The sequence below is a fragment of the Vanessa cardui genome, chromosome 11 (assembly GCF_905220365.1).
Source record: "Vanessa cardui chromosome 11, ilVanCard2.1, whole genome shotgun sequence".
Lineage (NCBI taxonomy): Eukaryota > Metazoa > Arthropoda > Insecta > Lepidoptera > Nymphalidae > Vanessa > Vanessa cardui.
Window position 1 is genome coordinate 10,664,637 of NC_061133.1, and position 13,034 is coordinate 10,677,670.

A 13,034-nucleotide genomic window follows, 5' to 3' on the forward strand; every position below is an offset into this window, starting at 1 on the left:
TCTTTTTCACAAATAAATGTTATTTCCAATAATTTTAATGTCACTCTACGAGTTTGTATGTATGTATGTCATATTTCTCTGAATTTATTCCGACGAGTGAGACTTGTATGCAGAGTTCAACTTCAGTACAAATATTGGATTGCGCTGCGTGTAACAAGATTACAAGACAATCATACTGAATATATAAAGAAGAGAAGAGAGATGAACTTTTATTTGTGTTTTAAATATATATGTTTATATTTTTCTTTATTAAAAGTAAAATTCTTTTTACGAGATACACTTTATTTTTATATTACGATGGTCTTTCATCTGTTCCTTGTTTAAAGTTATAAAATAAGTAGCTTAAGACACGGATATACCAGCGCGAGATTTATTAAATACAAGTTTCCAACCCGGTTTTACTCCCGTACAGATGGAGATTTATGAAATCCAATTTTTTTGGTGTCTGCAACCTGACAAGTATGTAGGTATTATAGTTGTAAGAACGGACGCGAGGCGACGGCGGTTTGTTACCTCTGCGGGGCGGATCAAGAAACTGCCCAGCTTACGCTGAAGGCGTGTCCCGCGTGGATCGCGGAGAAGCAGAGTTTGGTCCAGTAGATCTCTCCCTGCGGGCAGTGTTGGCAGGGGTATCGGTGTGATAGGCCGTTGTGTCCTTCTGTGAGACCGTCATGATACAGAAGGATATTGCGGGGCATCCTCCCGGCCTCAAAGCCCCATAGCCTGGGGCGGAATAAACTGGGCATTTCCTCCGGTCGTGGATGCGTGAGATAGTGGACTCACGCATCCGTTTCATACGGCTGAGAGGAGAACGGCAGTCCGGGGCCATAACCGGACTGCCGGTGTACGTACCAGCGAAGGGAGCAGGTAGGGCTAGACCGTTCTTCGCTCTCCTGAGTCATGATCCGCCAGCCATGGGCGGAGGAACGCAAGGGAGGGGCAGCGGACGTACTTCGTAGCCTCTCCATTTCCATGCTAATGGCGGCCATCGCAGGGTTTTTAGTGAGTACAATTCACGTAGCCCAGGAGTCGGGTATCTATGAAGATTTATCCTGCGTCAACAAAAACAAAAAGGTATTATATTTGGTTAGATCGTAATAAATCAATGAGTTATATTTCCCATTTATATGTGTCGCACACATGTTATCACTGAAACGCTAGCGCCAACTGTCGGCACTCGACAGAGTCAATCAATGACATCGGCTCCAAATATAACTGCCACTGGGTCCAATGGACCCTGACCCTTTGGGCCAGAAATCACGGACACGGTAGCCACAGGCTACCATAGAGGAAAAGCCCGGGTAAGGAGGTTCGCCTCGAGGCCCGCACCCAACCCTGGTCTAGGCCAAGGTGGAAGACCCGAATGTTGACCAAATATAACAATAACGACGTTATGTAATCGTAAATAGACTGTTAAGTAGTCTAATGTTTTTCATTTCATTTTACTTAGAAGGACTCTCAAAAATAAGCAATTATTTTTATTATTTTTAATGCATATTTATTTGTTTTAAAATACTGTTTTGTTTGAAGTCGGTTTTTCTTTTTGTTAAAATTTTTATTTAATATTCCATTTTATTTTTAATCCAGTCCAGATCCAGTCAATCAATGAGTACACAAAAATGTAGATCAACTTCACTGGCTCACTTACCCTACAAACCGTAACACAACACTGAGATAGTGATTAGCACAGTTTGATTAATATAAATTAATATATATAGTTATCTCTATATTATAATATAGATAAAAATTCTTTATTACACAGTTTTTTATATTGAATATTCTTACTAATACATTTGGTGTTTTGTTTTCGATTATTAGTTAGACAGTGAGTGAAAATAGATAATGTAATAAATAATACAATAAGGATTTAAGTAAAACTATCTTATAGCAACGAAATATAACAAATAAGTAGAAATTAATTAACAAAAAAGATAAATCTCTGCTAAAAATAAAAATAGTGATAGTACCAAGAATAATCGTCTTATATTATACATTTAAATTAAAAAAAATGAATATTTACAAATTTAGCTCTAAACATTTAACAGAGTTGCACATATTATGTTCATATCGCATTATTATTTATATTTTATTATTATCCGCCTTCGAAAATACAATAACGATTTAACTGGTTTTCTTGGATAGTCTGCTAGAAATTCTACCCTAGAATCTAAAGAAGAAACAGTCATTTATTGTATCGAAATAAAATAATTATTTAAAATAAGAATATCAGATAATTAATTATCTAATTTTATGCTGTCGTCTTACTAAGGATTCCATGTTTAAAAAGTTTAGTCATCATGATGACTATGTAAAATATTGAAAGTTAATTTCGAATACAAAAGTTGTCAATTTTAATTGCTTAGTAATAAATTTATGGTGTAAATATTTCAATAAATAAATAAGTAACAGTGGCTCGCTTTGAACTCACTCGATCCTAACCAAAATGTGTCTGCCAGACGACACTGCAAAACTCCGAAGTACTAAGTACTAACCTTTTTGTATTTTTGTGCTAGACTTAGTAAATTTCGTTCCATTTCTCAATACTACGAAAGCTAACATTCAATGCTGGTATTATACTTATAAAAGTTTAAATAAGATCCAAAAGATACTCCCAAACTTAACCAACTTAGTTAAGTAGGATAGAGATTTAGGAGTGAAGTTTTCCCTCACACACGTATTAGAGAAGGGAGGAGGAGGAAAGAGAGGAGATGACGTTTAAATTTTCTTCTAAATTTCCTATGAGTACATTATTTTATATATTATGATCTGCTGAGCTGTTGTCGTTACATCACCATAAAAAATCAGTTATATTGCTTGCAGGTAAGAACTATTTACTACTCTGATAATTTTAAAAACATCTCATAAATATAAGAAGTAGAGTTACAAATACCTTTGACAAACATATAATTAATTAATATTAAAACAAAAGAACAACCAGCAAATAATATAGTAGTTTATAACAGTCGATGTAAATGACTATTAAATATGGGCTTAATTACCTAAAGTTATATACGAATGTATTTGTTAATTTTGCTCATAAATCATTCTTAATAACTGCTTATGTGCCCACATTATTGCATATATTATGTTGAATGACTTTAACCTATACATGTCTTTGTTTGTTTAACTACATATAAATTAAAGGTAATTGAATGGTTGTACCTAAAATACGTATGCATATTCAAAAGAAAATAAGTTTTTACAAAATTTCCAAAACATGGACACAAGCAAAAATTTTGTTTAGATTTAATCAAATACTGTTTAGAGTTTTAAGTTTAAAAAAAAAACAATAAGAGCCATAATACATAAAATTTCATCTCAATCTAATAGAAAGTTACCCAGTCTGACAAATTGTTTAAAATCAATAATAAATTCATTAAATATTTTATGGATCTATATTAAAAGATTAAAAAAAAAAATAAGAGAGAAATGTATCTCTTAATCAAACAAATAGCAATATTCAATTTATAAAATAATCAAATATTTTTTTATTGTTACTTCAAAGAAGAATGAAATCAGATTTTTCCTTTATGTGAATCGGTATCTTCCCTATCGTTAATAGATTTTAATACTTATTTTAATAATATTATTTTTAATCTTGATTTAGAGGTCCTTAACATTAGAATAAGGTATGTACCTAAGATATAATGAACCTAAACAAGCTTGGAACCTACCCCATAAAGGCTGCAATTCAGTCTCTCTGAACAATAATGTTTAACATAATATTTATTAATAACACGCTCATCCTTCAAACCGAAGCGCCTATATACTATTTATTGCTGGTTAGCGGTAGAATATAAAAAGATTGGGTCTACCCAAACGGTCTTGCACAAAGCCAAGATATGTTTCCATTTTTTCAAATAGTATCCTGACTCATTTCATAATCGTCCTTCACGCCGAAGTCCATAAAATTATAGGAAAGGTTATGGCACTTAATAGAAAAATAACACACAGTATAATTTTGTTTTTAAATATTACGTTAAGTCAAAAAGGTACACCTACATTAAAAAGTTATACAAAGAATAACAAAATGGAAAAAGTCCTGGAGTACTATACCGAAATACAGCAATAGTAATAAACAAATTATTATAAGAAAGAAATATTTAAATAAAATATATTATTAATTACACAGACATGCATATATTACACTCCGGGTTTATTTTCATTGTATCTCATTCCAATACCGATCCGTTCAGTAGATTTTAAATTTTAAAATATTTAACCGCATACGTATAGAAATAATAAAGGACATTAAATTCTTACGATTGTTTGGTTTCAAATCACTAGTTCAATCTTCAATTGACAAATCAATCATCGAAAACCTTATTCTATGTTTTGTAATAAAATAAAAAAAAAGTAAAAATATTTTTAATAAAAAATTAACGATAATCTGTATTATGTGACCTGTTATTACTTATCGTTAGGGCACATTTTTTATTAAAATATTTAATATGTGCAACCGTATACATGACACTACGGGGTCACACTAGGATCAATTTTTAAGTTATTATTTTTCCATGTTTGCGCAATCTAGCTGTTACCCGCAGCTTTGCTCGCATGGAAATTGGTTATTAACTTAACAGACTAATTTAAAAATATATAATAATAATACGTCAATTTAAAACCCCTTTGAAAAGTACATTTATGGTTCAACTTTCACTAGATCTAACAGATGTGTGTGAACTTAGCAGATCATTGCCCAGTAGATTACAATTAAATATGAGTTCTATTACCATGCAGTAGAGTTCTACATTTCCTGATATTTTTTAGTAATAGTTCTGGCGTTTTTACCTTAAAAAAAGTTAGTCGACGAAATGATCTGCTAACTTCCCGTAGCAGGTCATTTCACAGCAAATCAAAAATAAATAGGATGTATAAGCGCATGTAGCTGAGTTCCATAGTTCCTGATACTTTTATAAATAGTTCCGGTGATTTTAAGGGGAAAATTGTGAAAAATTGATGTGATGATAAATATAGATTAAAACTCGTAATTAGTTCAAAACAAATATTTTACTGCTAGCAGATCATGGTAGAGCATTAAATTAACGGAAAAATAAAATTCCATGCTGTAAAATTATAATTATCAATACTAAAGGCTAGAACTCCCTCCATTATCAAACACTGGTATGAGATAGAGATAGCATCCTGTCCTATGCACTTTAGAACATGCTGTGTGTGCTGTGCTCTGTTAAAGAGAGTTTCTCGGATTCGCTTATGAATACTTTATTTAAGCTATATTTCAAAATGTCTTATTTACAACTTAGTTATTGAACTGTGTCTGTTTCTAAATTTTATTTTAAATTTGTATTGAGTATTCAGTTAAGGAAGTGAATAAATTTTATTTTCATTGGATATTATGTAGTAATTCGTTCTTTAGTACGAATTCGCTCAGGTTCGAATACGAATTTCCACCAGCGTCCTTTCTAGTCATTTTATTTCGGTTGCTAAAATAATCTGCAGAACGAGTTTCGCGATGATTTTTTTTTTTGTTTTTAAGGCATTTTTGAGGTATTTAAAAATTTTTTTTTAAATAATTCCCTTTTCCGTCTCGCATTTTTAAATTTGGACCGATACTTATTATTTAAATGCTAATAAATATTCAGTGTTTAATTGTTTTTATAAAACAGAAGAAAAAAATAGATTTCAATTGATACTTTTTGTTAAATACATTTTTGAAGTTTTTTACAAATTTTGAAGAAAATCTGAAAAACGTGATAACTCAAAAATGGTTAATTTTTGTACCATGCATATGGGGTTAAAATTATTGCAAATAGTCACCCCTATCACTTCCTCGCGGATATACGTAAAATTACCAATATACGGTATATAGATAATCTGCAATTAGGTATTGTTTTATCAAAAACTCTATGATGATAGTAAAAACAACAATGATAAGCAATATAATTTCTAAATGATAGATACTTTTTTACCAACTAAGGAAAATACTCGAAGGAAAAGAAATTTTGCTGGAAAAACAATTTTTGATTAAACAATTTTGGTTTTGACTTTAATTTATGAAAATTCAACAAAGGCAAATTTTGCTCAGGGAAGTAAGAAAAGAGAGAATGTTCGAGTTTATTTTTATTTCAATATAAAATGAGGTAACTGACAATATATAACAAAAATGTATTATATTTCACAGTTATTTATATTATATTAATACTTAAGCGTTTATTACATATTTCGGTCCAGGTTTCTTTTATTTTTGAATCTTATCGACTATGTTGTTAAAAATTAAAACGTAAAAAGGAACTTATATCAGGATACGTAAGTATTTCAACCTAAATCTTAATTCTTAATAAATAACATTGTAAATTTATTGTAATACTTTTAAAAAATATATTAAACAAAAATTATCAATATTTTATTTGTAAATTGTGGATCTCTAACTGTAAATCGCGATCTTGATTTATAGCTATCGATGCTTGTTTAATTTCAAAATAAAATAATATTTTCGACAAGATAGTTCTGCTTTGGAAATATATATAAAGCTCTGTATTATTCAGATACGACGGTAGCTAGCAAAGCGACTAGAATCGTAGAAAGTATAATCTAGAAGAAAAACTACTATAAATTTAATCGTCTCCTCCCGTCATCACCTCCATGAATTCTGAAAATGAAATAAAATGTGTTTTAGTTTTAAACATATGAATAAATTTAATTAAAAAAAAAAAATGAATGAATACAATTTGACAACGCCCAATAACTATACGAATGTCCCAATATTGGACTCCCACTATGCTCGATGGCATAATGTTTTTTAAGCTTTATGTGATTTAATCATTAATCATTTTAATCATTATTATATGTATTTCAAAATCAAAATCAAAATATTATTTATTCCAGTAGGCCATAAAGATGGCCCAGTGGTTAGAGCGCGTGCACCTTAACCGATGATCGCGGGTTCAAACCCAGGCAAGCACCGCTGATTCACGTGCTTAATTTGTCTTTATAATTCATCTCGTACTCAGCGGTGAAGGAAAACATCGTGAGGAAACCTGCATGTGACAAATTTCATAGAAATTCTGCCACATATGTATTCCACCAACCCGCATTGGAACAGCGTGGTGGAATATGTTCCAAACCCTCTCCTTAATGGAAGAGGAGGCCTTATCTCAGCAGTGGGAAATGTACAGGCTGTTACTTTACTTTACTTTAGTTTTAGGCCATAAAAGCATCACTACATTTAAGCAGATCCTGCACAAATTGAAGGGCTTTTTTATTCCTTCTTTAGTACTATAGTTGAAATTGAATAAACATATAGACTTAATTTATAAATTGCAAAAGTTATGAATAAAACTACAATACGAGTATATGAAAATAACTAGCATGCCCAAACGTGAATACCAATTTCTACGCCAACAAATGATTACAGTGCATTAACTCAACAAAGAGGTAGAATAGCAATAAAATTTAATTTACAGCTAAAGTTAAAACATGCCGGAATACTACGTCACAATGATCTAGTTCTGATATAGAAAATGGAGAACTAAAACGGGCAAGTTGCCGACAACAGCTGACCTTAAGAAGATGCAGATGTCTAATTTAAAATTACATCTTCCATATGTACGCTTCATTCATTGCATTGTCACAATGGACTCTCTCGTCTTTTAATTATTTTTTTTAATCCTTTTTCATGCATTACTAATTTCATGACGTAGGTCGCAGATATGAAAAAAACTACGACCTCATTTCCCAAGATGAATCCTTTTTGGAATCATGTAATTGCAAAACTGGTGTCTTTCCAATAAAATTTTTTCTTTTGTTTTTTTTTTAAGTACTTATATTACTTTACTTCAATAATCGAACATTTGGAGCCAAACAATAATAATTAATGATATGATAAATCAAATATACGTACACTTGAAAGATTGCCAGTTCGTGAATGATTGCCATTTAACCGCCAATAATACGCAATTGACTTTGGCTGATTAGGATTGGCCCTGATATTAGCTGTATATATAGGGCTGACATTATGCGAATATATCTATTTATATACAAATTTATGACTGTACGTATTATAGCATATGTCAAATATGACACGTGTATTATACATAAATATATATTTCATAAGTGATTTAGATCAATATATTACCTCGAATACAAATATGGTTACCCATCATGCATCATGAATCCGGACAATCATGCAGCTATAAAATGGGAAACGATTAATTGTCTTCTACTTTTCAATATCGTATAAATGATTAAAAAAAAGAGAGGAATCAAGGCTTGAAAGCTCGTTAAACAATTCGTGTCGAAATACAATTATTGTACAAGAATAATACAATAACTTTAAAGAAAAAATAAATAAATTAAAAGAGAGGAGACACAGAAATCTACAACATTTTGTTTGATCGATTCAGTATTAACATGGTACTTGATATATATATATATGAACTTTAAATAACGAGCAACAAAAATTGTTGTGAATTTTATCAATCATTTATTATTGTATAGCCAGCACATGTCATATAGAGGGGATCTATGCCCTTAGGTAATAGCACTGTACGAAGAAAAAACTATATCCTTTCAGGGCCCTAACTAAGGGATCTAATGGGATATGTTTAATTATAATGGATTGTTCATTATATAGTTATTAAAGTTATTATTTTCGGGATATTTACCATGTTTTTTATTTTTGTCATTGTCATTCACGAGAACAAGACATTCGTAGATAATGTCCCGAAATTAATAACTTTAATAACAAAAATAACCATGTTATTATAAAATCTTATATTTTTAGTTAGTCTGTAAAATGAATAGTCCTAGTTCGAAACATCAACAGCTTGTAAGCTTTTCGCGACTGAACTGATACTTATTCTCATTTTTTAGGGATTAGATATCGCCAAATTGATCGTAGTTACTTATGTACATATTTACCTACATAATTTGTACAGAATAAAAAGTTATTAATTAAACCTACCATCGAAGTCAACCGTTCCAGAACCGTCAGAATCAATTTCCTCAATCATCATGTCTAATTCTTCAGCGCTGATCTTGTCATCAAGTTCTCTTAAGATTTCTCGTAAAACTTGAGTTGTGATGTAGCCGTTACCTGATTAAATAATTAAACGAAACAACCCTTAATTAGTGGGTACAAGAATACAAGAAAAGAAATATAGCCCTTAAAATGCTACATTGCATGACTAACTTACATAAATAATATTTTAAAACTGAATTAAGTTTCATTTTTCTTATTTAATGGCTTACTTTCCATTATTTATTATGAATAAATTACACAAAACAGTTTCGTTATAAATTTTCAGAGATAAGAATTCTTTTTTTAAATCAAAATAATTGGATACTTAATTCACAAGAAAATTGCCCAAAATATTTTTCGATTCAAAAAAAAAAAACTTGAAAGAATTTCCAATTCATTTATCATTCCTACATTTCTATGTAGTTGTTGTATCAATATTATATCTATCAAGAGTTTAGCTTTTGTTTGATGTATTTTAATCATACAAATATATAGCAATTGATTAGTAAATATATAATACTGTTAAAAGGCATTGGTAGAAATAAATTATAAAAATGGAGCCTCACCTTCTTTGTCATATAAACGGAATGCTTCCTTAAGTTCCGCCTGCATGGCTTCTGCGTCCTCCTCAACCATGAACCTTGATGCCAAGGTTACGAACTCCTCAAACTCCAGCTCACCAGACCCTGAAATCAGTATGCTTCCTCTAAAACAACACATTATTCGAAACTTTTGTGCGGCAGCATATTCAAATTACCTTATTATTTCTTTACCTATTAGGTATATCCTTTAAATAATGGAAACATATCATTTACTATTATGCATCTTTTTTCCTCTTTTACTGATGGCATATTTTGTCAAAGTAATTGATCATAATACTAATATATTACATAGTTTATTAACATTGTTAAAATTTACCTCCTTTCTTAAAAGTATTTCTATGGTCATAGTTATTCCTTTTTTTAATCTGAGCTATTATTATAAAAAACGGAAAAAAAAATAAACAACAATTTAATCTTATACTAAAGAGTTTTTCGGTATAATGAACAAGTTCAAGACACAAATAGTATACAAAATGTTCAATTAGGATGATCATGATGATCATGATCATAATCTTTACTAATATTATAAAGAAATGGAAAATAACTTTGCTTCGAACATTCCATTTATTAAATAGGTTCTAGACTATAAATATTCAAGCTATAGCCCATATTCTATAGAAATACAGACATTTGTATATCATTATTTCTAATTTCTTTCTGAAAAATAATTCATTATTTATTTTTTGAAAACAAAAGTCACGTGCTTGATAAACATCGAAATATATATTTTGATGTTTTACCTAAAATCGGAAAATGTTGCCAGCATGCCATGAAAATTTTAGGTGCGTTAAAATGGAAATCAAAATCAAACGCTGATATTGAAATATTAATCGTTACGTCGAGATTAACTCCCAATATTTAATACCGGAATGCGAGCGTGGAATAGGCAATATTTCATTTATTATGCGGACATGTCATAACAAGTCATCGCTCATCACAACGTGTGGTAACAAGCTCTCGGATTTCAACGCTATTTGAAAAATAAAAACTTCGCAAAACTATTGATATACCAAAAATTGAATGTTTTGGATTTTGCTTTCATATTTTATTTTTAATAGCTATCAAAGGTTAATCTTTGTTACTATTTAATGTGATGTACTCTTAACATAATTATTCGTGACTTTTTTATAATATAAATGTTTTGAGAAATTTGAATATCGGCAAAGTCTAAATTTTGAAATAGTGTTTTCATTAAATTTTTGGAAACTCATTATACTTTTTATCTATGGAATCAATTGAAGCCTTTTAACTTTATTCATAATATTACTAATACAATACTGAAAGAAAATTTACATATTTATAATATTTATGTAAATATCGAAATTGAAAACGAAAAATGATTATTGTAGTATAGAAATGGAAGAAAATGACTTCAAAAATTAGTGAATTTATCGGATATATGTAGTCATGACATTTTTCATCATTGCAAAGGAGGCAGAAGGAGCAAGACATGAATTATTAATACAAATAATCTGTTGGCCTTGCTTTAAAATCCATTTCCTATTAACTAGGGAAACCCCAGAGAAATGTCCAATTTTATAATTTTCTGAGTGCATAATTAGCGAAATAATCTTAATATTCGCTTGGCAGTTGATAAGAATTTAAAACGATTGCATTCATTATTATCGTTCCGTGCCAAAACAATCAAACAACAAAATCACTGCACCTTCTTAACATTTTGAACATTTAAAACGAAATATATTTCACTATTTATTTTTATCCTGATCACATTTAGACTGCACTAAAATGGCACTGACCTTAATAATATGAACTCCAACTATTTTATTTTTAAATTCATAAAAAAAGCTTTCTAAGGTAATGTTATATTATGTCAAAAGCAAGGAATATTAATGTCAATATTTTAGATGATGACAAAAATTTGTTTTGCAATTCATAATTAAAAAAACATGAGGTTCTCACCATCCACGTCCACTTCATTGATGATTTCCTTAAGGGTGTCGTCTGTGACCTGATGCCCAAGCATACCCAGGATAGTACCAACCATCACAGTACCGATGCATCCCTTCTTCTCGTGATCGAAAGCCTCGAAGGCTTTTTTGAGAACTGAAAGTAAAATTTTTATACTTAAATTTTATCATCATAAAATCTAAAAAAAAAAGAAAGCTAATTAATAATCTGTATAAATTTAAACATGAAAATAATTTATCAACTCTATTTCGAAAACAAGAAAGAAATATTTCTTCAACGAAAATTAAAATTAAATTAACAAATACAAAAAAAATACGTACTGGTAATTTGTTCCTTGTCAAGTTCCTCCTGAAAACAAAACAGAGAATAAATTATAAACGTTCAAAAAAAACCAAAACACCAAACATTGGCGAATTAAAAAAAAAAAAAACAAAAACGAAATCACAGTCACTTCGCGACGTATCTCACCATTGTTAGAAAAACAATAACAGTGTGTAGGCGATCGCGAACCAAAGCACTAGGAACACGAGTCCTTTGATCTGAACGACTTGAGCGACTAGTCGCAACCTCGCGATTATCTCGCCCAGGTTAGCTCGGACGCGTACACGCCACAGTCAACAACGAGTATTCTCATTTTGGCCACACGACCGCTTTTAACCGTTATTGTTAAGGCCGTAATATATTATCTTCAGAACACGGTGATCCGATTTCCGAACTGCCAGGCCAAATTTAAGCAGTATTATACATCAAATTTATTATAAGCAAATTAATTAACATAGCATTGGATGCATGCCATCGCTTTTGCAAGTTGTAGTACGTTTGAATTGTGTTACCCTTAAAAGTGATTTTCAGTTCCAATAAAATAACAATCTCAAGTTTTATAAAATCTTTAAGTTAATAAATTGAATTAGCAAATTTTTTAATAGCGGATTTTGTATATGAACATGTTATCAATAAATTCAATTTACCAATATATTTTCTATATTTCTAGGAAATGGTTCAAAACTAAAATTTTAGAATTGGTATTACAAAGTTCGTGTATTGAATTCACCTGAAACAAAATTCTACTTATCAAATGAATATTTTGAATCAAATGATATTCAGAGGGATTATTGTAGCGCTTTCACGGTAATGCGTTAATAACGTTTCCTGAAAATGACGAATGGAAAAATACGATTTCATAATAATCTAATGTATTCAATATGATAAATATATTATCACCAAATCAAACAATTATCAACATTTCATTATTGTATATTTTTAAACCTATACCTATTTATTCTCATAACAAAGCTAAGAGATAAATAAAGGAAGCAAAGTTAGATGCGATATGGCAAGCTCTAAAACAACATTTAATTCCCCTTCTGCGATCTAGAATTAATGAGATCTGTAAACGTATGAATTCATCCATTCTATTATAGCTCTGAAAATATTATATTTAAGTACATTCATAATTTAAAAAATATCCGCGAACAAAGTAGCTTCTGTTAACATTAGTTCTATGTAAAAAAAACAATGTAAGA

General features: G+C 30.2%; 1 protein-coding gene across 1 annotated transcript; it reads right to left on the reverse strand.

The window, feature by feature from the left end:
* Nucleotides 1–6,064: 6,064 nt before the first annotated feature.
* On the reverse strand, nucleotides 6,065–12,227 carry LOC124533767 (troponin C, isoallergen Bla g 6.0101-like). The gene is made up of 6 exons (XM_047109273.1): nucleotides 11,980–12,227; nucleotides 11,832–11,859; nucleotides 11,503–11,646; nucleotides 9,547–9,666; nucleotides 8,924–9,055; nucleotides 6,065–6,610 (listed from the first exon to the last, which is right to left on the reverse strand). Exons 1-6 carry the CDS (start codon nucleotides 11,980–11,982, stop codon nucleotides 6,576–6,578), a joined length of 462 nt encoding a protein of 153 aa, XP_046965229.1. The 5' UTR covers nucleotides 11,983–12,227; the 3' UTR covers nucleotides 6,065–6,575.
* Nucleotides 12,228–13,034: the final 807 nt, after the last annotated feature.